The sequence below is a fragment of the Urtica dioica genome, chromosome 2, assembly GCF_054948205.1.
Source record: "Urtica dioica subsp. dioica isolate 48M chromosome 2, U.dioica_male_clone48M_v1_H2, whole genome shotgun sequence".
In the NCBI taxonomy this organism is placed as follows: Eukaryota; Viridiplantae; Streptophyta; class Magnoliopsida; order Rosales; family Urticaceae; genus Urtica; species Urtica dioica.
This window is the reverse complement of record NC_142757.1, coordinates 52,599,115-52,626,851: the sequence shown is the minus strand read 5'-3', so window position 1 is coordinate 52,626,851 and position 27,737 is coordinate 52,599,115. Positions and strand designations below refer to the sequence as shown.

The 27,737-nt window shown below is 33.6% G+C and overlaps 2 protein-coding genes across 4 annotated transcripts; one reads left to right on the top strand and one right to left on the bottom strand.

Annotated features, from left to right (window-relative positions):
• The first annotated feature begins 5,116 nt into the window (after positions 1-5,116).
• SIEL (ARM repeat superfamily protein) lies at positions 5,117-10,999 on the top strand. Of its 2 annotated transcripts, XM_089607300.1 has the most exons (9): positions 5,117-5,508; positions 5,857-5,934; positions 6,418-6,651; positions 7,398-7,589; positions 8,052-8,192; positions 8,391-8,480; positions 9,108-9,556; positions 9,944-10,347; positions 10,415-10,587. In XM_089607300.1, the coding sequence occupies exons 1-9, from the start codon at positions 5,173-5,175 to the stop codon at positions 10,426-10,428; spliced, it is 1,938 nt and encodes a 645-aa protein (XP_089463426.1). In that variant the 5' UTR covers positions 5,117-5,172; the 3' UTR covers positions 10,429-10,587. The 2 variants fall into 2 exon arrangements, with proteins under 2 accessions (XP_089463426.1, XP_089463425.1); XM_089607299.1 differs by having other exon boundaries at positions 9,944-10,999.
• Positions 11,000-11,694: 695 nt separating this feature from the next.
• Positions 11,695-16,782, bottom strand: LOC149405566 (influenza virus NS1A-binding protein). Of its 2 annotated transcripts, none has more exons than XM_089607302.1 (11): positions 16,732-16,782; positions 15,746-15,921; positions 15,428-15,609; positions 14,715-15,314; positions 14,541-14,618; positions 13,601-13,919; positions 13,321-13,520; positions 13,026-13,102; positions 12,810-12,911; positions 12,287-12,473; positions 11,695-12,171 (listed from the first exon to the last, which is right to left on the bottom strand). In XM_089607302.1, the coding sequence occupies exons 2-11, from the start codon at positions 15,918-15,920 to the stop codon at positions 12,076-12,078; spliced, it is 2,016 nt and encodes a 671-aa protein (XP_089463428.1). In that variant the 5' UTR covers position 15,921; positions 16,732-16,782; the 3' UTR covers positions 11,695-12,075. The 2 variants fall into 2 exon arrangements, with proteins under 2 accessions (XP_089463428.1, XP_089463429.1); XM_089607303.1 differs by lacking the exon at positions 16,732-16,782 and adding an exon at positions 16,537-16,565.
• Between the last annotated feature and the right edge of the window lie 10,955 nt (positions 16,783-27,737).

Here is a 27,737-nt window from a genome sequence, read left to right as displayed (position 1 = left end):
CTCGGAGTTGCTTGATGTAAAGACCAAGGATTTAAATGTCGTTTCGAGCCTCTTGATTTACGGAAAATCGACATGTCGATAGAAAACCGAACGGAAAAAATGTGGAAAATGGTAAATGAAATGCCATTTTTAAATGCCGTTTTCAATGAAAAACCGACGTACCGACGAAAAATCGAACGGAAATAATGTGACGAAACAAACAAATACATATATATATATATATATATTTGTAAATATAGTCCAAATTTGAATATCTACCTTAATATAATATATGTGGATATTAATATCTCTGAGTATATACATGAGCAACCATATAATAATGTCAACATGAAATCCAACCACATTTTCTAACCATACAAGTTCTCACCATGCATCACGTGTATGTGTATATGATATTGGCATGGTTTTCCCACACAAATATACTAGAAGAACGTTTATCACACCGAGTTCATTTATATACACATGTACGTGAAGCTCATTTAAATATTCCAACAATTTAAATATCAAATAAATCATAAAATTAGTTGAAAAACAGAAATTAAAAAAAAAACGTTGTCGGAAATGGTGTGGTTCGTCGGAAAAAATGGTGGCTCGCCGAAAGTTACGGTGATTTGTCGAAAGTGTCAAAAAAATTTGAAAAAATATATATTATAGATCACAACATTTCAAACAACTTTAATGAAGGACATTATGTTAAAAAAAAAATCAATTTATAGACCAAATCAAAGAAAATAAAATCTGGGTTCTTGAAAAAAAAAAAAAAAATTTACAGAAAGTCGCCGATTTTCTTTACCCGTCGCCGACTTTTTGTGGAAATCACCTTGAGCAAGTCCGATTCTCGCCGATTAGCAATGACACGCCGTTTTCGGCGATTTTCGGGCGAAAAAAAGAGGAAAACGGCATCTATGCTTTCTCCGGTCGTTAGACCACCGAAAACGGCTTTTCCGGCGAATGTCGAAGAATTTCGCCGGCTTTTAAATAAAAAAAATATATTAATAATAATAACCATAAATAATTAATTTATGGAAATAATAGATATTATTCATTCGTTCTATTAATACAGGAACATGTTATTCTGGTGGACGAACATACTTTTGTGGATTGTTGTAATTGATAACTAACATGTTTTGACATGGGAATGTGTCAATAAATTAGGTTGACAATAATTGCCATTCCCTATCGTGTCTTGACTACTAACAAACATTTGTTATATGTTGTTTTCAATTATATATTAGTGATATATTTTGCATGAGCTTTTGGCACAAATGAAGTAAAATCCACGTAAGCCAGCTGGTAGTGGTAGAAATGTACAAGTATAAATTTGTTAAGATATCATTAGAGTTCGGAATAAGCTATACTGCTAATTTACTTACTTATACTAACAAAAACTGTTATATGATGATGATTCTCACTAGTGAAAAGTGTTGGAAAGTTGACCTTTTAAAAAAGTAGTGATTTTTGAAAAACGTAGTTGTTTATTTATTGCTAATAACAAGATGAATTAGTGTGTTGTGTTTGAAATATGTGAGAGAAAGAAAGAGTCGCATATTATTTAGAAAGTTAAGAAGGTTCAAAATCCTCCTTATGGAGGCAGAGCCGGCCCAATGGGAGGGCGAGTGGGGCATATGTCCAAGGCCCACTCTCAAGGAAGGCCTCTCTTTAAAAAAAAAAAAAAAATTTCTACCTATAATGGGATGTGCGAATTTGCAGCCCAAAAGCCCATTTTTGGACTGTTCTGAAACAAATAAAAGCCCACTATTGCATAGATAACAGCCACATGCGATTTTTTTTTCCCAAAGCAATTATTTGATGCGATTATCAAGCCTAAATTGTTGTTTCTAACGTTAATATTATTACATGGATTATTATTGAAATCTCAAACGTTTTTTTTTAACCGTTATACTTATTCTTTCCTATATATACATCATTCTACCAAATTGGAACGTAGCAACAGACCCTGCATACCAAAGTTTTTCAGTAAGAGCATTTTCATCAAGTTATTTCTTATTGTTATTTAGGGTTGAGTATTTTCTTTTTATGGTAGATCAAGTGATAACTTCTCTTAGAACTAGATTTGAACAATATCAAGTATTTGAAAATCTATTTGGTTTTTTGTTTAACTTTAAAAAATTAAAGCTTTTAGATGAAGATACTTTGAAAAAATGTTGTTTAAATCTTGAATGTTTTTTAAGGTATGATGGAAATTCCGATGTAGATGGCTTGGATTTATTTTCTGAATTACAAGTTTTAAGGGAAGTTTTTCAAAAAGATGATAGTAACTAGATGGAAATACTTAAGTATATTAAGCACATTGATTCTTTTCCTAATGCTTATGTTGCTTATAGAATAATGTTGACTATTCTTGTTTCCGTTGCTTCCGCAGAGAGAAGTTTTTCGAAGTTGAAGTTGATAAAGTCTTATTTGAGATCAATCATGTGCCAAGAAAGACTTAGCGGACTTGCTATTTTGTCAGTCGAAAAAGAGTTGCTAGAAAAGTGGATTTTGTGTAATTTCTGAATTTGCATCTCGAAAAGCAAGAAAAGTGGATTTTGTGTAATTTTCTTACCTTTTTATTTTGTTATTTGTTTTTTTTAATAATTAAATTGAATGGTCTTGTTATTTTATATTTTGTTTAATGATAAATTTATAACATATTATATTTTTAAATTAATTTAAAATTGTAAAAGGCCCCGTTTTTTCAATCGCCCAAGGCCCAAAATTTCGTTGAGCTGGCCCTGTATGGAGGAAATATGCTTTGTCTTTAAAAAGTAGAAGAGTTATCTCACGCCAAAAATGTGACAAAATAGCTAAAATTTTAAAAACTTCAAAAATACTCTTTTTTTATGCTTAACCAACCCTAAACACACAAACAAATCGATCGCCATGGAACTGCCGTTTCTGCCCCTCTCGGCGCAGTGGCAGCGCATCCACAACATCTTTTCTCGCATCATCGGAGCTTCTTAGCCTCTCTGGCGTCTCTCTGGCGTTCGATGAGGCCTCCGACGATGAGGATTCCGGTCTCTTTTGGATTTATTCAGGCAGTGGAGAACAGAGCATCGATCGAGCCAAACATGACTTGCTCAGCGTCGGTTCTGGCGTCCGGTGGAGAATCGGTTTCTAGCCCGATTGAAGGCCGTCATCGTTGTCATCTTCTTCTCTTTTCGATAACTCTGTCAAACCCTAAATACGACGATTCGCCGCCATAATCACGGTCTAATCCCGCCGGCCCCGGTGGCGCCAAGGAAGACATCTCCGAATTCACCAAGTTCCTGACTCGTCAGTTATGGAGCATCGCGTCGTTCCTCACCTCACCGACGGCGACGAGAACGTGATCACCGGAATCCGCAGTGACTCGTCGAGATCGGAGGGAGATTCAGGAGCAAGATTTTTCAAAACCCTAATTTTTTTGCCGAAATCGTAGTGATTGGGCTAGGCTTGGCTGTCTCTAAATCGTCGTCGTCGATTTCTGTAGCCAATGTCGTCGTCGATCTTCATCACCAACACCATCAATGTCGTTCTTCTTCTTCTTCTTCTTCTTCTTCTTCTTCTTCTTCTTCTTCTTTTAGTTTATCGAATAGTGGATTAAAAATTTTGAAAGCAAGATTAAAAATTTTGACACTACGTTGCCTTCTCGTTGCAGTGACTAGACTTCAAACATTTGTTGCCTATTGAATGATTAAATTTTTTTAAGGCACGACTAAATTTTTTGAATCATGTAGTGCATTCAAAATAGTGGATCAAAATTTTTGACATCTAGATCAATTATTTTGAAATCCTGGAAAAGCGGGTTCACTCACACATTAATGATATATTAATCTTTTAACAATATAATTGGCTAGAATGCACTAACTTATGAAATCTTGACTATTTTGCAAAACATAAAGTTTGAAATGACTATTTCATACAAAAAAATCCATAAAAAAAGGGTTGTGATGTTAGTCTTCGGAACTTTTTTTTTTAAACTTAATTTCTTAGATATATCATTTACTTTTTTGTTTCATAAATACACATTCTTTACAATATATTATTCATTGTTCGCAATTTCATTTGATTATTCATTGAAAAAATTGGTGCTTGGAATCAGATTAAAAATTAGATGAAAAAGAAGACTTAAAATAAAGACATAATATAAAATTGGATAATGCCATATAAATAATAAGAAAATTTGACACAAGTATTACTAAGCTTACCCTTCATAGTTTCGTGAAAGATCGGTCACAAAATACATAATTTTGTGACAGATCGGTCAAAAATTAATTCGCTCTTTTGATTTTAATAATAAAATTGTCGAATTTGATAAAGTGACATGAATTTATTAATATTTGTGTCAATACTCTAATAATAATAATAATAAGAATGACAAGTAAGATATGATTTGAACTTTATCGTGAAAATTATAAGTTATAAGCTTTATTACGAAAATAGTTGTTGTTTATTATTATTTTTTTTTTAGCTATAGATAGTAAGTGCTCTTGATTTTTTCTTGATGTTTACTGTTTTAGACACTGTTTAACTTTATTTAATGTTTACGATTTAAAATAAGAAGAGAAAAAAAGGTTTATTAGGAAAATAGTCAATTTAAACGTTTGACATTGTTAAATAATCAATATTTGGTAAATTTTAGATAAATAGTCAGTTTCAGACGTAAATCTTATGTAAATAGCCGTTTTCATATGCTAAACGTTGACCATTTACATAAGATTTATGTCTGAACGTGGGTATTTACCTAAAATTTACCAAACGTTGGTTGTTTAGCAATGTTAAACGTTTAAGTTGGCTATTTTCCTAATTTTTTGAAAGAAAAAAAAAATCATTATACCCTTTGAAAAACAACTGTTTTGTTAAAGAATCCGAAATAACAGTTACTTTTGTAATTTTCTCATAATAAGTTAACCAGATCATTTCCACAGTAATTTCATCCACTACCCCCTAAAAAGATTAAATGATGAGAGAGAGTAATTTGAACTTTGCACATGTGACACGAATGTAAATACGTGACACGAATACAATTTTGACAACTTTGTGACACAAATGAAAAAACTCGACGAATTTGTGACATTGACGCAAATTCCCCCCCTAAAATCAAGTTCCAAAAATGGGCCGAATAGATACGGCCCATTAGAGTCGTCATTCTTTCTTTCACTCCCTCCTCTCCGAGCACTGAGCTCGTCAATGGCGGACCACCGGTCTCCGGCCGTCTCCGAAACTCCGCCGATAGATGGCGCCGCTTTCGCGTCTCTGTGCTTCGGCGCCTCCCCCGCCTCTCGGCGGCGGCTCCTCAGCCACGCCGGGTCGCTCGTCCCGGAGCCGCACCTGAGGCTGACGCTGCTCCTAGGCTTCACCAGAGACCCTCACCCCCGCGTCAGGACGGTCGCTCTCGACGGCCTCGCCGCTCTCGCTAAATCCGGCGAAGTCACCGCCGCGGAGTTGGTCGGAGGCTGCTACTTCCGCGCCGCCGTGCTTCTCTCCGACGCCGAAGATTGCGTCAGGTCTTCCGCGATTCGTGCGGTGAGCGAGAGAGCTCTGAATAATCACTCTCGATTTCATTCTCCTTTTGTATTTTTAATAAACGTGGAAAATTTGTTATAGAAATGAAATAGAAGGAGATAATAATAATTAAAAAAAAAAAAACGAATAGAAAAGAAGATCATATCCAAATTGTGAGGCTCATAACTATATATATGCCTGAAACTATGTCAGTCGTTCAATTTGGCGATTGGACATTGCGTTTGTGTTTGATCATCAAAACTAATAAGAGGGACGATTTTGCACTCTCTTTTTGTAGTATTTACCATCTATGCTAGGCTAATTAAAATCACAGTTGCTTATTATGCTTGTTTTTAACTTCTTCTTAAGGTATGTGCTTGGGGTCTTGTGCTATCCGCTTCTAACCAGGACACGAAAGCTCGCTACTCTGATGAAGTTTATGTCAAGGTATTTCCTGAGGATCCACTATATAGCTTTATGCTTGTAGTACATTTTCTCTTCTATCATATGTTTGTTTGACAGCGTTAAGTGTGATTACTGCAGTGTATTGCTTTAAATGGGACATTTGAGACTTTTTTTTCTTCTGGAAAGTGAAGAAGAGATTGAATATTTTTTGAGAGTTTTTCTTCTTTTGTTTTTATGCTACTGTCTGATTATATATGATATGACATGACATGTTCATGATCATGATGAAATTCGTCTGTGATCGTGAGCTTTGGGGACTCAATAGCTCTAAGTGCTCATTCATATGTTTGTGTTGCAATATATTTTTTTGTTCAAGCAGATATTTGGTCAAAATATTTCACGGTATGAACCCTAGATACTGTTTTGTCTAGACTGTTTTATGACCATGACCATATTTTCTAGACTGTTTTGTCTGTATTTTTTTTTTTTTTTTTTTTTTTTTGTAATCTGAATTTGTACTTTCAGCTTTGTTCTATGGCTAGAGACATGAGCATGAAGGTTCGGGTAGAAGCTTTTGTTGCTCTGGGTAAGATGGAAATGGTCTCCGAAGAAGTCCTTCTACAAAGCCTGTCCAAGAAAGTGCTACGGGTCATTAAGGAAAAGAAATCCCTTGGTTGTTGCTGCGGTGAGCCTTTTGAAGTATTGGTCTCAAGTGCTGCCGGGGCTTTATTACACGGACTTGAGGATGAATTTTACGAGGTACATTCTCTCTCTCTCTCTCTCTCTCTGAGTTATGTATTATCTTATATCTGAAATCCAGCCTAAGAGCTGTTGGTCTAGTGGTCAGGCCTTTGGTATATTTCCAAGAGTGGGTTCAAACCCCTCTAAAGGAGCGATTACTAGTGTTTCAAGTTACCCGGTTGTTGTGGGGTCGGACGGGGTACCTAGGGACTAAACCCTTGTTAATAAATAAAAAATAAAATAAATTCAACCCTACTCGATTAATTATGATATCGAGCTTGGTATCCCTCGGATTTAAAAATAAAACGTAAAAAAGTGCCCAAAATGATCCATACTGTTTTCTTTTTCATTTATTTATGAATAATGTCAGTTTAGTCTTTTGTTAACCTCTTAACTGAAAATCATATCAATTTTAAGGCTTTTGACTGAAACGTCATCGCTGGGTTTTAATTTTTCTAATCGGGTATAACATATGGTCAACTGATGTTATAATTGTTTTAAGCAAATTTGATATCTCCAGTTAAAAAATTATACAGAATGACTGATTAAAAAAAAATTACAGAATGACTTGAACCTTATGATGCATACTTTATAGGAATCATTTTGGACGAGTTTTTATATTAGGGGGGCACAGAGACACAAGCTACCATAATTCAGGGGGCTAAATATGCAATTTATCCTTATCGGTCTATCATAAAGTTAGGAGGTGGTAATTGAGTGTCTGCTATAATTTTTCTGATTCAAGTTCTGGAATGTGAATGAAGGTACGAAAGTCTGTCTGTAGTTCCTTGTCTTCACTCATCCTCATGTCTCCACGCTTCGCCGTGGAAGTTTTAGAACTTCTAATGGATATGCCGAACGATGATTCATTGAGTGTTAGACTTCAAGCTTTGGATACAATGCATCAAATGGCAGCCTGTGATCGCCTGAAGTTGCTTGCGAAACACATTCACACGGTAGGTTTTGTTTATTGATTTTTGAGTTTGGGTCCCTCATATTTTACTATTATTATCGTGAAAAATAATGCAAAATAGCATTTTGAAACTAGTTGATTATCAAGATAGCCAAAGTCGTAAGATTTTAGTAAAATAGCCAAGTTACGTTGTCCTAAGTTTCTGCTATTATTTACTATGTATATAAGCAATTTACCACTATCAAATGATTTGTTGACAGGGTCAAAGCGATTATTGACACGTGGTACTTGCACATTTTTGTAAATTTTTGTCATTTCACTACTTTCAGACAAATCTTGGCTATTTCTATATGAACCAATGGACCGTGACAAGTCGTTACTACTAGCAATGACTTCCTCTTTCATTACTTCATCCTTTCCATATCCCTCTCCCTTGTTCTCCCTATTATTTTTGAGCTGATAATCTATTGCACGTATGTGACTAACGCAATTTATGGTCTTTCAGTTTTTTGGTCCTTTGAGCGACAAAAAATCTTCGATCAGACATTCTACTAGGAAAATACTAAAATTAGCAAAACTGTCGGGTTTGGAGTTGTTTAAGTTAGCAGTTGATGCTCTTCTACAGAACTTGGCTCGATATCCCGAGGTATGTTATTTATTTATTTTTATATATAACTTTTTGGTACATGCTTTTTGTTGCGTTTGTTTTTACTTTCCTCTCCTATATTTGCTTGAGCCATCAATTTCTTACCAAAAAAAAAAAAAATTATTACCAACTTGTAGCGATGGCTCATCAATCTATCCCGGCTTTTATTTAATATGACATTATTATTATTCTTTTCAGGATGAAGCCGACATATTCTCTGCTTTGTTTCACATCGGGCAAAGTCATGGAAAGTTTGTAGCCCACTTTGTTGATGATATTTCTCAACAGGTTAGCATAACTTTTTTTTTAATCCCGATAAAGTGTTACAACCCGGGATTCGATCTCAAAACGGTAGTTTTGCCAATCTTTCACAAAGCTTAGTCTCCACTCGTTTGAAAGAGTATATTTCTTGTGATTGATTATTGGTTACTTTTCTCATGAACTTAAGATCTCTTAAATAGACCAAAGATTACAACCTTAACGGGCCGAGCTGAAAACCATAACCCTAATTACATGATTAAACCCTTATTAATTAATCTAAATTCGAAATAGTAAAAGTGCTTAATATTAAAACCTAATTGCATAATTTAAAACCTTAATTCAATAATAGAAACCCCCTAATTTCCTAATAAAAATATCCATAGACACTAAATGCACAAAATGCTACTGACGAATCTTATTTACGAGACCCATTTTCCTAAGAATCTCAAGTTCTTGGTCGAACCAACTATTGCTTACTCAGATAGAACCTAATTGCATAATTTAAAACCTTAATTCAATAATAGAAACCCCCTAATTTCCTAATAAAAAACCATAGATACTAGATGCACATAATGCTACTGAAGAATCTTATTTACGAGACCCGTTTTCCTAAGAATCTTAAGTTCTTGGCCGAACCAACTATTGCTTACTCAGATAGAACCAAAATCTGGAGGGAAGTTGGAGTTTGACGATCCTAGAGTGGCTGCGTTGATAGTTTTGGCAATCTCGGCTCCGATCTTGGCCGACAATACTTGTGCGATTCCACCCATAATATATTCTTATGCGGTGACGATGCTTGGAAGGATTGCTAGTGCCCTGAGCAATGTCATGGATCAAAGTTCACTATTGGCTTACCTGTCACACTGTAGTAGATGCACAATGGTCTCCTCAGCCACAGAGCTCAAGCAGATCGAGCAGCCTATAATTTCACCTGATAACTGTGTTGCTGTTCGAGATTCCATCGTCGAGTCGAATCTGATGCCTTTGCAGCAAAAGATCATTTCGGAAGTTACTGAGTCCATGAATGCTATTCTTGCTAGGGTCAAGGATACTTGGTCGTTAGTACAGTCGGGAAACGCGAACGAAGTGTTGCGTATATTGAGGTAACCGTCGTTTTCTTTTCACCGTGCTTTTGTTTTGTTTTTCGTGTTTTATTTTTCTTTTGTCACCTACAGTCTCTCTGAACTATACTCCAAGAACTTTCTTTTGATCCTCAGCTGATTTAATAGCCAAAAAATACCATTGAGCTATTGGTTATCTTTAAGTTCCTATTTTATTTTAATGTGTAACTTTTATTGGAGTTTAATACCAAAACAATTAAAACATATTATACAAGGAACCAATTAAAACATAGTTCAAGGGTTATTTCTCCTATTAAAATAGTTTTGAGGACTTGAATGCAACTCGGAGAATAGTTAAGGGACTATTTACCATAGAAAAAAGTTTTTTTTTTCTTTTCATTTTTTCTTTAAACGTTCAACTTTACGCAGGAGTTGCAGAGAAGAGTTATCGATATTCAACTCCATCGAATCCTCTGGTGTTATAACCTTCACATATCAGTACACGCGCATTATAGAATTGATCTCCAAGGTGTTGGAGCACTTTCGACCACCAAAATCTCTTGCTCCTGAACCAGCGACGTTGGATTTTCTATTCGCAAAGCTAGACAGAAGGCTTAGAGAAATAACAAGCCGATTCATCGGATTATCTAGAGATGAAAAGTTGCACATCTTTGAACTCAAACTCTTAGCTTACGCTCTCAGGTTATCTAAGCCCGAAATTTTCTGTAGAGTCTCTAATCTAACAAGCCTGGCTATTACACTCTCACAGATAGAATCTCTCAATAAAGAAGGATCAGTCGAACTTGAACTCGGCGAATTCGTCACTGAAATTGGTAAGTCATCAAACGACGGAGAATTGTGTGCTTTACACGGGTTTAAAAAATTAACAGAACTCTTCAGCCTCAAACAATTAGTGATTAGCCGAGGACTCGAGCTCGTAAAGGCAGAGCTAGAAGTGCCCGAGAACGACTTTGTGACCCCGCTTTATTTTGTTCCGGGATTACCCGTCGGGATATCGTGCCGGATCGCTCTTCGTAATGTCTTGGACGAGAACAATGTGTGGCTGAGAATGGGAATGGATGATGGGTCGGCACAGTTTATCTTTCTCGATCCGAGCCGATATGAAAATCGCGAAAACGGGTGTTCGGAATTTACCCTTCTCGCGCCTTTTTACGGGACCCCAAAAGCGTTGTGTTTCAGTGTTAAGTTATGCATTGGTGTGGAATGCCAATTTGCGGATCTCCGGTTTGAAAAAAGCTGTTGGGGTGGTCCTAAACACGAACTAGCATATCTTTGTAAAGAAAAAGAAGTTTTTCTCGCTATGAGCTTCAATGATCAAACTCGAACTCCATGCTTGTGATCGATAATTTTATAATGCGTTTTCATTTTCTTCCATGTGCAGCGCAAGGATTCGAAATACCGGTACCTACTAAATTTCGATGATCTGATTTGAATGAGATGCTAGTTACCAAAGAAAAACTACTAATACTACTAATATTTGATAGTATTTGAAATACTGTTGTTGTCGTATTGATTAGAAATCTAACGGATATATTTATCAAGATAATAGAACTGATTTACGTTTAATTTTAATAATTTTATTTTTGTATATAAAGTTCATACAATACTAATATATATGTTCTTAGTGGTAATTCTACACTATAAATTGATCTGAGAGTCTAAAAGATTATAATTATTCAAAACTTCCTTTTTATAATATTCTCTCTCTTTTTTTTAAACGGTAAACTTGTGCAAATACTATTATTATTTACCTTAAAATAAAATAAAATAGCCGTGGCAATGCTCGGGATCTCAAGCTCTAGTATATATATAATCGGAACAAAATTATGTTCCAAAATTGTTCAGGAAAGTTGAACAAACTGGAATTTTTGTAATTTTGTAATCGGAACAAAATTTTGGATATACATTCTGGGTGAATCAGAACAAAATTTAGGCGTGTACGGTTCCAAACGTCCAGGATTAACCCAGATCATTTGTTCTACTTATTGTTCTTTTTTATAACATACTGCTTTTGGGTTTGAATTTTTCTAAGGTTTTGGGGTAGAATTTCAATTTTTGTACTCGAAATGTTGACATGATTTGGACGAGAATACGACGAGATTATATTTAAATTCCAGCGACATCCTCAATTTATCGAGATCTCAGTGAGCTAAATCGGGGAACAATAAGTTTCTTAAAAATGTAATTCCACAAAAAATTAGGGAATAAAATTGTAAAAAATAAGAAAGCCAAAGGCATGAAAAAGGCACCACTGCATGTATCAAGCTTAACGTGCCTCATGTGTAATTTGTAATTATCTTGCTTTTGCCACTGTGGATCGTCTTTACAAATATTCAAACCATCCCAAAAAAATCACTAGTGTCACTAACGCACTACTTCCTACCCGTATCAAGCTGCGAACGAATTTCAGCAGCTAAAAGAGCTCTCGAGGGAGCGAAGCAAACAGACATTTCTGTACCAAAAAATAAAATACTTGGATTCAAGTTAGATTGTTTCTTTCTTTGTACTCATCAACCGGAATTTAAAATCGAGCGAAGAAGTCACGGAGACAAAGCAATAGCAGAATGGAAACACCGATTCCAGACCCCTCGTCCCGCAGTGACTTGCCAACCCAATCCTTCCTTGAAACTTTCAACCTGCCATTTTATTTTCAAAAAATTAGAAAATGATCATATATATATATATATATATATATATATATATATATATATAAATAAATTAAAAAAAAAAAACAGTTCCCACGAAACACACCTCGTCGACTATGGTGCTTCCGTCTTTCAGACCTCCAAAGACGTGGATGGTTTCGTTCACAACAGCGGAGACCGAATATCCGCGGGGATACATCATTGGCTCACCGGGCATCCACGACCCGAGCCGCGGATCGTAGATTTCCACGCTCGGAACCATTTCGTCTCCGTCAAATCCTCCCACGACATACCTGAAAAAAAAAAAAAAAAAAAAAAAAAAAAAATTGTGACCGTGGATTCAATCACTAATCTTTCAAAATTAAGAACTCGGCTGTGATATTGACTTGTTGATGAATTCATCATAAATTGTTCACAACCAAATTACAGTCTTGTTAGTACAATTTTTGAAATTGTTCCAATTTACTTTCAACTAGATACGAAAGAATACAATGAAATGTTATGAAGTCTTATCACTACACCCACACATTAAATAATCGCTTAGACTTATCTTGTACTTGTATTTAGCTTCATGAAAAGCCTATATGATACAAATATGTTGAGCAGCGAAAAGTTGACTCGGTTCTTACAATTTTTCATTCAAAACAACCGATGAATGACAGCCTCTCCTTGTATTCATGGAAGAAATTTTTGTCCATGAGTGCTCTCTAGGGTCAAACATTTCAGCTGACCTGAAATAGCAACAAAAATGTAAAACTATGTATATATGGGAACACTATGCAAGGTTGTCTCTACATGCATATGACTAAACTAGATCACTAAAAAATGTCCATATTATATCTTACTTCAAATAATCAGTCCCATCAAATCCACCAGTAGCGTAGATCGCACCGTTGAGCTCCGCCGCAGCAAGGGAAAATCTCTGGCAATAAAGCAACAAGAAAAGGTCATCAAATGATAGTAATTGATGGTATTATCAATAAACTCCTTTCACAGTAAAAGAGGTCAATTTAATTGAATATTTCCTCTCATAACCACTAAAGCCTCCCTAATAGCTTAGTACAACGTCACCGTGAAATTACTTACTTATCCCTCCCTACAGTATTACGACTTTCGCCTCATTGCTTAGGTATTACATACCTTTTGAAGCATCGAGCGGGTATTGATCCATCGTCCAACATCTAAATCAAGCATCTCAACATTCGAAAAACATTCGACACCGTTCCCACCGCCCAATGCAAATATTTTTCCGTTTATGGCGGCCCCGGCTAAGCTTCCCTTTCCCTTACTCAACGAAGGACACACGGTCCACTGGTCTCCATCAATGCTGTATGACTCAACTTTGGGGAAAAAAAGATACCATGAAAAAAAAATCAAGATTTATTTATGAAGTGAGGTTAATAAAAAAAACAGCACGTACCTGTGTCATACCAATCCTGACCGTTTCCGCCGCCAAGTACATAGAGTTCACCATTGAGCTGCGCGACCGAAGCATACGAACGAACAGAGTTCATGGGTCTAAGGAATTTCAACAAATTACGTGCGGGGTTATACAACCCAAAGTCCGACAGCCACGATTCACCGTCATATCCTCCCAGTAAAAATATGGATTCTTTAGCATCCAAATCCGTCTCATCGAATATTTCATCAGCCTTCTCCTCAACCTTTTCTGAAGGATTCGCTTCAGATTCCGACTTCAGACGTATTTTCAACAGTTGAATTTCAGATTCAGCCTTGACCTGGAATTCAGGGTAAAAAGAGAGCCACAAAGTAAATGAACGAGAGTTTGAAGTAGTTTCTTAAAATTAAAATACTGGTGGAAAAGGCGTGGTTATGTAAAACTGAAAGGAAATAATACAGTATAGTATTTTTCGTAAATCGTAACTAAAGTTGTAAAAATAACATTAGCAACAGTAGGGACAAATATATGTAGTAATATATATATATATATATATATATATATACACACACACATACACACACACACACAATATAGGACTTCCGTATCGTCCATCCTCTCCCAAATGGGACTTTCTTCCACGCTGTGATTTCTCATACCATTTTCCTACCCCTTTCTATGTTAATCACTCTTTACTTAAAGCCTAAATAGCTTCTTATCATTATATATTCAACCCCCTAATTATCTCTTATTATTCTTGCTCTATATCTAGTTCTAACATACTTCGAAGCAGAAGGACTTTAAATAACGGGAAAGGGTTCTAGTTATATTTGTAATTTGCATATTTAGTCAAATAGACATGAAGCATATAACTATAAAGAGCAATTATCGGTAAACCGATAAAAAAAAAAAAAAATACTGATACTCGAAACAAAGTACATGATAAAGCAATCAGACGTACCAGCTTCTCTTCGAGAAGACTTGTTTTACGAGTTTGTTCTCTTTTAAAAGTCTTGAATTCTTCCAACTCTTGAATTACCTGGAAATATCCACAAGCATATTTTCATTTATAAAATAAAGAAAATAATCAAACCAAGCCTACACTTTTTCAAAAAAAAAAAAAAAAAAAGCCTACCCAAGCCATAACAGAGGAGTCGGGGGACGGACCAGGAGTCTGTCCACAATTACCACTGACACTCGATGATTCCCCCGGGTATGCCTTGTAGCTTGAGAGAATCCCGTTACTCGTAGAGGCATTTATATCACTACCCACGACCTCTTTTCGAGAATCATCACCGCCTTCCTTATTTTCCGCATTACCGGGTAAAGACAAGCCATGATTTTGACTGTTGCCTTGATATTCAAGAGCCAAATCTCTCAACTTCATGTACACAGAATCTTTCTCCTCTTGCGTAACCACCACGCCCGCCTCCGATTGGGCTTCCAACGAGACAACATCCGTAGAATCCGATTTCTGACTCAACTCTTCTTCATTAACTTCTCTTCTTTCACTCGAGGGAATAGTTCGGAAAACAGTTCTCCATTTCACTGTGTTCTGCTGCGCAGATGTACCGTGAGCGACCGCCAAGGATGCCAATACACTTATCAGCTTATTTGCCTGAGCATGGTCTAGTTCGAACCAGAAATGATGGTCATTGTAGTAGTTGTCTGCGATTATGGGTTTGAACTGACTCTCCAAAAGTGGCTGGCACTGCAAACGGATGCGAATCTGAACCTTTACCATACACACACAGAAGGAAAAAAAAAATGTCAACGTCAAACTACGAGTATTACATTGCATTGATACCTGGGAAGTCGAAAATATTCAAGCAAAATTTGATCTAATACCTGCGCTGGAAACATTGTTTTTTCAGAGCCATCAGTGGTCCACCCATAGGGGTTGATATTCATTTTTCCAGGGCAAGCGGCTTCGTATATTCCATATAGTTTCCTATCACTGTAATTAAAAAGAAAAAGAGGCAATCCCGGATCAATGTTCTTTACAAAAGAAAAATGCTGACCCGGTAAGCCTGAAAAAAAAATCACAACAAAAATTTATTAGTTCCGGGTACCAAAAAAATCGACATATTGATGTAACTGATTAGAATCTTTAGTTGAAAACTGATATCATGAAAAATTTTAGTGCATAGTTGAGAGAGTACTGACCAAAAATCTGTTTGAACAGACATTCCCTCATTGTGCTATCCTTGCAGCCAAATATCACACCGCCGAGCTGACTCTTCTTCAAATTTCTTGCATGTAAACTTCCGGGAAATTTCTTTGCCGGAAAAGGCGCTTTTCCGTTAGCGAGAGGCGTCTCTATTTTTTTCACGGAGCCCATTCTAAGTTCAAAAAAGATGGAAAACACTAGAGATCACAACAACAAAAAATCGGAAAAAAAAAAAAGTGGGATATTGTAAGACCTTCTTCAATCTGTGACTACAAGACAAGTATATTGAACCAATGTGTCATACTAATAGAATTAGGATCAACATTACTTTTGTGCTTAGAAGGTCACTTTAAATTGTTTATTTAGTTTTTGCTAAATACACGAAGCAGAAAACTATATAAGATAGCACTTAGCACACTCAACACCCAATTTTTTTTTTTTTTTTTTTTTTTTTTTTTACTCGAGTCTCAATTGCAAGCTATTCTTGGAACATCTATTGAGGTTAATGAAAATTCCTTCAACTAGTACTACAGTCAAACCAGCAAACTGGTATAATAGATGTAAAATTTGAAAGCCCCCAAAGATCAGAACAACGGTGTGTATTTAGGTAAAAATGGAGTTTGTTACAATAACACAGATGTTATAAATGGTACAAGTATCTTCATTGAATACCACCAAAAATGGATTCTTCGTAATAAAATAAAAATCAAAAAGCACTTCAACATTGATCGTAAATGAACGAAACTACACTACTACATGAGTGAGGAAGAAGAAGAAGAGGATAAACCTCTTTCTGATCGACGGCGAAGAAAAACACAATTCAAACCCTAAATCACCGAAAAAAAGGACCGTCTTTTTTTTTTTCTTTAATCGTGTTTAGTCGAAAAAGGAAATGGCGAGACTAGAGCTATTTGATTTCGGCGTCTCAGTCGAAATGCACAGCCATGGAAATTTCAGAGGAAATATAGTAAGAAAGACTTACAGAGCGAAAGTGTGAGAGGTTTCGGGTTTTTCCGGAGAATATGCAAGAAAAAAAAAATGAGAGTGTCCTTTTGGGAAGAACAGAACTATATAGCGCGAAAATGGACGATCTTCCACTGATTATACAAAACGATACAAATATGATTGAGTTTTGGGACCCACAAAGCAGCTTATAATGTGTCCCCTTTTTCATTTTCATCCCTAAAAACTTAATTTTGTTGATTTTGCCCATTATTTTTTTTGTCCAAATTAATTTAATTATGATAATTAAATCCTTATAATTATCAAATTATATATATACATATATAATAGGCTTTGAAAAAAAATGTAAATATCCATTAAATAAAAATATAAAAAAATAGTCAAAATATTTTCATATGCATAACAAAATTTTGTAAAAGCGAAAAAGTAGAATATTATTGAATTCGTCATCTTAAACTTTGAGCAAAACTCGAGTATGACCCCATAATTCAAATACTTAATAGTTTAAGGAACTATATGGTAAAAAATCATGTAATTACCCGGCACGGTCTAGTTTCACGTATCCGTAAAATCTAAATCTTACGAGATCCTCTAGTTTCAATTATTAAAAAGGATTTTTTTTTTCCTCTTTTCTTATAGGACATGATTTTTTTTTTCTTTTTCCAAAACTTGCGTTATTTGGCATGACATTTAATTCTTTTATACATTGCTAAAGATGAAACTCTCGGTTAATTGGTTTGATTGGTAATCGAGAGGTCGGTTAATTAACGGTTAAGTGTCAACCACCTCCCATAGTTATCCAGCACACCATGATTTTTAAGTATTCAAATTTGATACCGATTAACAGAAACATATCCTAAATACATAAAAAAAAAATTATAGAATCGGTCAATTAATTGTAATTGAAACTTCGGTTAAAATCAACCTACCGTTAATTGCGGTCAATGAGAAAATAAATAAAGCAGTCAAAATATTCATCAACAACATTAAGGTTTATTTTATTTTCTTTCACAATTTTAGTCCAAATCAGTTATATTATGGTAATGGAGAATCCTAATGTAAAATTAGAAATGGACGGGTGTATATCCGCAACCTGAAAATTTATGGCTTTTAGATAAATGTAAATCTCCTTAAAATAAAAATAAAAATAAAAATAAAAATAAAAAAAATGTTGTCAAAATATTTTGATGTGTAACCAAATTTTCTATGAAGTGAAAAAGTAGAATTTCATCAAAATCGTCATCTTAAGACTTTAAACTTTGAGCAAAACTCTAGTATGTGCCCAAATTACAAATACTGAATAGTTTAAGCAAACCATAATGTAAAGAATGTTATTACCTGTCACGGTCTAGTCACACATACCCTATAGCTTAAATTATTTAAAAAATTTAAAAAAAAAAAAAAAAAAGCTTTTCTATAGGACATGATCTTTTTTCCTTTTTTTTAAACTTGCGTTATTTGGCACTTTCATTTGTTTCTTATATACTTAAAGATGAAACTCTCGATTAACTCGTTTCACTAGTAATCAAGAGCTCGGTTGACGGTTTAACTAATAACTACAAACTCCGATTAAAATAACCCAGTTTGAAATAACCTACCGGTTTAAATGCGGTCAACTAGACCCAAGAATTTAATAGGTCAAAATTTTCATTAACAACTTTAAGGTTTAAGGATTTTTTTAAAAAAATATAAAAATTTAAATTGTATAATCAATATAATGCGTTGATGTTTAAAACATTCAAGGAATATAACTGTGAAGAAATATCCAAACGTAAAAAAAACATCAAAAATTGAACTTCATATACAATAGTTTACACGTTGTGAGAATATAGAACCACTGATAAGAGAAACTATCAACCTCAGAAAATCATTACTTTTCCCGCTAAAGACATCATTTTTCTCTCTTAATTAGTTGTTCTCTAAGTTTCGTTTTGGTTACCGATTAGTAGCTTAATTAGTTTGTTTTGTAAAGTTGATTAGGTTAAGTTAGTTTGCTCCTTTTTAATATCCCTGTCCTCCTTGGATTGTAAGTAAGCTATTATATAAATAGCTTATTACTTTACTATTTTACCTTCATACATTGGACACTTATAGCGTATAATTAATTATCTTGAACATCAAATACAAATAGCAAAGAACCTTGATTAACTACTTGTTAACTGAGTTAGTGGTTAGAAGTTAATTATCGTGTACTGAGTTTAATATGAGTTGGAACTATCTAAAATATCGATAACCTATAGCTTTCAACGCATATGTCATATGGACTATTGTAATTTAGATACGAGTTTTAAATATTTAAATAATGCGTATCAATCCATGGAGAAATAAATCTGCCCGGGTGAAATCAATATAATCGAAAAAATGGGGGACTGATATGCAAAAACATCAGGGTCATGGTATGTAAATCTTCAGCTTTCCTCATCAAGTATGCGTTTTAGTATGTTTCACATATTTCCCATGTCAAGAGACAAAAACGAGACTCTAATTATGTTTGTCACCAATTAATTAACCATGAATGTATATAGCTTTCATAAAAGTGGTCGCATTTCCCTTTTTGTGATAAGAGTGTCTCGTTTCCCTTTTTGTGTTTTTGGTGACTATTATCAAGCCCAAGTCTTGGCTATTCAAATAAAATAATTTTAAAACCCATTCACTAGTTTAGACTTGCCTATAAAAAGTCGATAGCCTTTCCTTTTGGAGTTCAAGAGAGGCTCGGGATGGGCTCAAATTCTTTTATTAGGCCTTGGAACTAAGTAGGGACTAAATCCTCAACTCTCGGGACTGAGGTCGAGATCAAATTCGGGCTTTTAATAAAGCCTAAACAGGCTTTAAAATGTCCAAACCAAAACCCCCCTTTAAATAAGAAAAAAAGGAATAAATAAATATTTTTTAATTAAGAAAATGCGTTATTAAGAAAGTCCAAACTCTAGGTCAGGAAGAATGTAAATTGCATGATTACAACAAAATTAAAAGTAGACAAAGGCTGAATTAATGTCATGAGGGAAAATAATTTTTACAAAATATTTATGTACATAAATTCATATTCACGTGTTTTTTAATATAAAATTCGAAAGAGGATACATACAGTTTGTAGCACTACTGTTTTGCTCGTTTTCTAAAAGAATGTAGTTGTTGCGAAAAAAAAAAAGGATTGATGCGGTTAATGCTTCATGATACGAAAAAACAAAACGAAGAGATAAAAATTGCTACAAAAATTATGAAATTAGAGAAATTCACTTGGAGTTAAACCCAACAAATCTTGACGTCAGAGTAAAGAAAAAGTTGAGAAATGTATTAGACTTTAGGAAATGCAAACAACATGCTATCCTAATTTAACACCCAAATACGTTAATTTAATATTGAAGTTTAATTTCCTACGTAACTCATTCTTAATTAGGAGACAATCACCTCATTTGAATATGCTAATTAATTCCTCTGATCGAATCCTTAAACCTTCTACAAACCTTTACTTATTTTAAATTTTCAGACAACTTTGCTACTATTTTAAATGAAATTATAACAATAAAACAAATAAGGTGCTGATAATAAAACACTTTGAGAAATTAAGTTTGAAAACAAGGTACGAGAGATCATTTCCCGTATTTTTTTAACGGAATAATCTCATTAATAAATAGACTCGATTAAAGCTTGACAAAGATTACAGACACCTAATACACACAAATAAAAGTCTGAGATGCTAATGAGTAACAGAAGACAAACAAAATCGCTACAAATGAGATAATGTGCTATTTGCAAGCTAAAAATATAACCCATCAAGAACACTCTCAAGCCCCTTAAAAAGAGGTCTTCTGCAATTCTTTAAGCGAACATGGAGCATCGCCAACCTCGAACAATACGATAGCATTCTTTTGCTAGTTCGTATGTTGAAGAACACTCATTCATATCTATATAATACGACTTCCAAGCCCCACAGGAGCGGCGACTGAAAAAACTCTAAGGTTTCTTTGAGAGAAAACTGTAGAGAGAGAAAATACGCAATACGATCTAAGCGTAATGTTTCCCCTATTGATCATACACAAAATTCTAAACCCAGTTCGTTATGTAAGAAGCTAGCCTTGTAAGGCCAACTCACTTATATAGATATGAATGAGTGAAAGTCGATCCGCAAATTTCAAGCTCACCGAGTGAATTTAAACTAAACAAAATTGGTAAAATTTATCGAATACCATTTAAAAAAAAATTGATAATCTCAATTTTCATCCTTATATTGATAATTATTCTTTTGTTTTCTTTCGATCATACCTCGATTTACATTTTTTCTTTCTTGTTCACAATTTTATTTCAATCTTTATATTGCTTATACTTTCACTTAATGTTTTTTAATTGTTTAAATTTTCATTTAAAATAAAGAAAAATCATGTTAGCCATATTTGCCAATAATAGGTGAGAATAATATTATAGATACGTAGGCATGAAATAAAATAATTAACCTAAAAGAAATAGAACCGGATTAAATCAAAATGCAAGTCACACTAGGAAAACAAATATATATATATATATATATATATATATATATATATTAATAATTATGAAATTCATTTTTTTTTTACTTAATATTGTAAAAAAAAATATATGACTCACTTGACCATATTATCTTTAGTGACAAGAAAACATATAGTGTTTGAACGTAACTTTTTAAACAACAAAATCAAAATGAAAAAGGAACTTCTGACTGCGATTGGATGTCATATTTTTATAAGAGAAATTTCATATTATGGGCATCAAAAGTAGCAAAATATGTATGAATCTCTCTATTCTATATGAATCTCATCGTAACCCATCGTACATCGTCATACCATTGTATGTCATCGTACATCATCGTACATTTCGTAAGTCATCATACACCATCGTAAATCTATATGAATTTCATCATATACCATCGTACAATATCGTATACCATCGTAATTTTTCCCACTTTCAAAATCATAACTCTATCGAATTCATTAATCATCTATAAGTAATGGAACACTAAAAAAACAAGAAATTCATACATTTTTTTTTTGCCTTTAAGGGGAGCTCGAACCCACGCGAGAACGTCAAACCCATCGAAAATCTTCATGAAACTAGATAAGTGAGAGAGGGTGAGAGTGAAAAAAAGAAGAAAAAAAAAAGAAGAAAAAACAAATGTTTATTTGGTCTAAAGAGTATTTTTGTTTACTTTTGGGACAAAAATTCAATCTTAAATATTTTTCAACTAATAACTTTGATATTTTACTACTTTTGAGTCATACAATATAAAATTTTAAGGGAAAATATCACATTTATACCCTGTGTTTTAGTGAAATGTCGAGTTTAACCTTCGGTTTTCAAAAATGTCGAGTTCATACCCTCTGTTTAACTAAAATGACGAAATTATACCCTGAAATGAATAACAGCGTCACAAATCTCCCTTTCATTGATATTAACTCTTATATAAGAAAAACCAAATCAAATCTAAATCAGTGCCCTAACTTCCAAATTCTCAATTTTGAAATAAAAATAGCCTTAAATTGAAATTAAATAATAAAACTCATACCTCCTAAGAAATGACTTCATTCCGTGTTCGAATTGTAACTCTGAATTCTGGATTCTCTGTTCGAATATGCGATTTTGATGACTATCAACTATCGATGTTTACCCATTTGCATCTTTCTGTGTTCTTCACGATTAAGAGACTGTTGTTTATTTTTTAGTTTTTAAATAAATTACATATATGGCGCGAATGAATAAAGATAATTGGTGTTTATATATACATATTATAGTCAACGTCAATGAAAAGTCAATAAAAAGAATATTTGTGACACTGTTGTCTATTTCAGGGTATAATTTCATCATTTTAGTTAAACATGGGGTATAATTTCGTCATTTTAGTTAAACAGATGGTATGAACTCGACATTTTTTAAAACCGATGGTTAAACTCGACATTTCACTAAAACACAGGGTATAAATGTGTTATTTTCCTTTATTTTATATTTTCATAACAATTTAGCCAAATTTCAAATTTTCTTATGAGTGACATCTTTCAAATTTATGATACATAAATGGCTCCTCCGTGCACATTTTGACCATATTAATAATTGGTGCAGCAGAACATGAAAAGCACGTTTTGCGTTGCAATTTGCAATAGCCTGTCCATCATCAAATCAATCAAACAGTCGAATCACGACTGTAGGCTTAACCAGAGATTGATTCATTATTAAAGCTTGATTGCTTTACAATATATTTTTTTAGAATTGTCCTATGAAACAAACAAAATTGTCCAAATATTAGATACGTTCAACAGAAGAAAGAAAGGTAAGAGCATCTTTAATGGTTTCTTGCTTAAGAATTGTAGGGATTTGCTTGCAAATATCAAAAATATTTAGCTAGTTGCTTAACCATTGTTTTGCATATTGGCTATTGATTTAGCTAAGCAAATCTAAGCAAATTGGCTAATTTAAGCTAGTTGCTTAACTATTTAGCTCTAGAAAATCTATGTGGCAAAAATACTATTTAGCTAAGCAATACCCTAAGCTAAACCATTAAAGATGCTCTAATGTGCGGTGTGCCCATTCTAGCTAGGTAGCTAGCTTTCCCGAACAAGGCTTTTCGTTTCAACCTAAATTATTTGAATGAGGTCTTTATAAATGTTTGAAAGAGAACAAAATCAAAATTGAAATTCTATTCAAACTTTTTTTTTAATATTTGAATAATTTAATTATAATTAAAAATGAGAATAGTCATTCGACTAGGTGGTGTAATTTTTTCTTATGCAATACACGTTAGGACAATTGACATGAATGCCCCATGAACTCTTACCGGTGTAACAACATACCACTTAATTAAATTTGTTGACAAACGTTTACTTTGAACTAATGGCTTATTACAATGAATCTAATATTTCTATTAATTTCTTCATAAAACCGTCTATTTTTTGTGCACGTGGTTGTCACATGATTGATTGATCAAGGGTAATATTGTATTTTCCTTCATTCTTCATATCACATCAGAAAAACATAATTTGAATTGGTCTAGATCAAATTTGGGAAAAATAGGATTTTGGAAACTTGAAGAATCGCTGGCTGGAGAGTGAAATTCAAATCTTCAGCAAGCTGATGATTATTTGCGTATATCTCTTACACATATGAGGATTAGTCCATTAAAAAATTGGCATCCCTTATTTATATGTTTCTACAGTTGAAACAAGAGCTACAACTGAAGATCGGGAATTTCGAAACACACAATACGTACAATTTCAAAGAATAAACACTATACCTTATCCTTCGAACAACCATAAAGCCTTCTACAAGGATTGTCGTCTGTCCACGAAGTTCGCTCAACGACAATTAGTCCGCAATAACACTGCGGTCTTCTCCGACTCTCTCCACTTGAATCACCAGTATCGTTACTTCCATATCTTCAAATCATAGTTCACGAATCTCCATAGCAATGGCCGTCCATGTATTTCACGATTGGAGAGAAAGAGTTCTTAGATTATTGAACGCGTTTTGGGTTTAAAATTAAGGCTAAACTCACACTTAAGGGTATTGTGATAATTTAACATCTCTTGTCATCTTTAGTCAATCACATGGACACAAAATTGACAGTTTTAGGGAGAAATTAACATAAGTATTCAAATTGTAATCGGTTATTAGTTCAAGGTAAACGTCTGTCAATAAAAATTAGTCAAAAGACATGTCGTTACACGGATAAGAATTCAAGAGCATTCATGTCAATTATCCTAAACATTAAATAGAGTTATAAATGTAATATATCTAAAAACTCGAAGAATAAATGTAGCATTTAATCCATAGTTCCATTTTATATACACCCATTAATCACTTATTCACAACTAAGTCTTCCATCAATTGCAAATAATTTTAAGTTGCTTCTCGGGTAATTAATAAAAAGCAGAATCAGCACACTCGTGACCTTTTAGAAGAGTGATATTATTATGGCCTTCATCATAATCCAGCAAAGCGGATTGTGTAGAAGTCAAAAGTGATTACTAATTCTATTCAAAATTCAAAAAATACAATACGGAAAGCAAAATTACAACGCGGAATGTAAGGAGTTTAATACTTTAATTATGATTCAGATAAAATGCATACCTTTTTTCACGAGTTTTCATGCTAATGTGAACGCCAAGTTTATCCTAAAAGTATTTGCTTTAGAATTGCCAACAATATAAATTGGGAGAGAATAAAACAAAATATCTGTTCGTATTGGAAGTGACCATTCATTAATGGACCATTAAGCTAAATATATATATATATATATATATATATTATACATACGCATGCATGCAAGTTTATAGTTTGGTATTACATTTAAAAACATATAATTGTGGAATAATATGTTGGGAGTTGGGATTGGGACACGTCCACCATTGTTGAATCTGTGCGTTATAAGGAAAGAAATACGGTTCAGAGGTTTGGGTGCGTTAAATGATTAATTGGTCATATACTTGGCATGGACAGTCATGCCTAATTAACCTTGTTTACTGAATCGGATCCCAACAAATTCTTGTCCATTAGCACCTAAAGGTTAAAACTAATGCATTTTTTTTACATCTCTTTTTTCGGAATCCAAAGCAAAAATTCCGGCTTTCCTCGAAAAGTGGGGCCGAAAGATCAATATTTACATAATCTAAAGAAAGCTAGCTAAATAAATTTTCTGATAATGGTATGAATTTAATCGTGTCATATAGCTAACTGGCTAACAGTCTTGATATATATAATACTAATAAAAAAGGAATATATTTTGGAAGGCTAAAAAAATATTGCTTATGTAACACACTAGAGACTAGAGTCTACTATACAAATTATTAGTATTATTGTTATTTATTTATTGGTTACACAAACTTTCACTTAAATTTGTCCATGTTTTGCACTTTCAAACCCTTCATTTAGAATCATGCACCGCAAAATACCCTTGACTTTAGAAAAGTTTTGTGGCGTGAGGTAATTATTTGGTTTTGTTATGGTTTATGATTTTATCTTGACTATATGATTCCTCGAGGAGAGATTAAACATAACTATACAAATTTAAGCACGTAATTATAATATTTTTAAATAAACAAGCTTTGAATTGTGCTTAATTAATTATAAAAATGGGTTGTGTGGAACCATTGTTGTTGAGCTGGCTCTCTCTGAGCTGACAATCAACTTGTAAACATGATTAACATCATTCGTATTATGTAACGAGCCATCCCTCTCTTTTTATCTAAACTCTTTTATCTATTCCCTTTTAAAAAAAGACACACTAAGATTTAAACACTTATTTACTTTTTCACGATAACCATGGTGAATAGTGTAGAGACTCATGGAACAATGTTTCTGTTGACTATGAACAGGGCCGGTCCGATCTCATCCGGGGCCCTAGGCGAATAAAAATTTTGGGGCCTTTTGATAATAATAAAAAATTAAATATAAAACAAAAAAATTATAATCAAGTTTTTCATTCATCCAAACATAACACGCCTAGCACTTTTAGATGCAAAAATACTAATCAAATTTGTATAATCAAGAACTATACTTTCTTCATAGTCTATGAAGAATGTATAGTTCTTCAGCTTGTGTAACAAAATCTAACAGCATTTTTATAACTAGATAGTTAAAGTCATCTAATCAATTTCCAATACAAAATAAAACAAAACAAATTATAAACACATAAAAAAAAATAAAGTACTAACCTATACAACAAAGTTGAAAAAAATAAAATAAATCAACTAAACAACACTAATATGACAAATTGTTTGTGAAGAATGTGATTATGCGAGAGACGGAGACAGAAACAAAGATTAGGAAGAGGACCCACCGATCACGAGAAATTTGCTACCGCAATAGCTTTGTTGTCGCTAAATACCAACATAACATCTGTAATGCATCCCCTCCTCCTGTGGTGAATGCACGCCGACAAGAGCAAGCATCCACGATCTCACCCAGCCCGAGGGGAAGGAGAAACATGTAGGTGAAGTTTTGTCCTTTTTAAACAATGTAGTCGTCAAAATAGCGAGGCTTATTTGACGTTAGTTTGTCGTAAGGTCGAGCTTGACCATTCAAGCTCAGGTCGTTAAATGGCCCGGAGCCCGTGTAATGACAAATCTTGGAGGGCAAAGAGCATTTAAACACCACTTCCTCAATCGCCTTGCTCATTTTTCGATTGAGGAGAGACATGTGTCGCAAGCCAGCTGTAGAAGACCAATTCATTTGTGACATGTTCTCCATAATACTCGGAGCTCATAAAACATATCAAAGGCCATGAATAATCATCTACTCTGCAAAAATAAGACACTCCTTCGATTATTATCCTTTCATGCCTCCAGTATTCTTGCTATTACTCTAATTGTAGCGAGTTCATAACTCATCCCTCAAGTGTACTATTGTCTTTTCGATACGAATACGACTTATTATTTTTGCAAATTTAAATCATATTAAACTAGGGCATTTGGAATATAAATGGGGTGGAATTCTATTCCTTCCGACAATTTAAAGGAATACAAATTTTTCTTCTATTGACAATGCATGGAAGAAATTATTCATTCCATTGACTAGTAGAAAATCAGTGTAAATGATACGAAACTGTTTCTTCCAATGACTTCCGTTGATTTCAGCATTTTTTTTTATTCTTTTATTTTTTTAATCCCTCATTTTTCATCTCCGATAATAAATATCACCCTTATTTACTTTATTTCCTCACAACTTTCTCAAATAATTTATTCTCCTACTCTCTTAAACCACTCTAACTCTCATACAATATCAATATATATTTATTTTATTATAAATTTTATAATATATATTTTTTTAGTATATAGTTTTAATATATTAATTTTAGTAAAAATTATCGTTTTCTCCACTTTTTTTTGTTGTTGTTCTTCTATAAGTTTGTAATATGGTTTTAATATGTAATTTTTATATATAAATTTAGTATATATTTTGTAAGATTTTATGAGTTAGAAAAACTAAATTACTCTCAATTTTTTCACTTTACATTTTAGTCTTTAACTAAAAAAGAAATACATTTTAATCTTTCAAAAATGTATT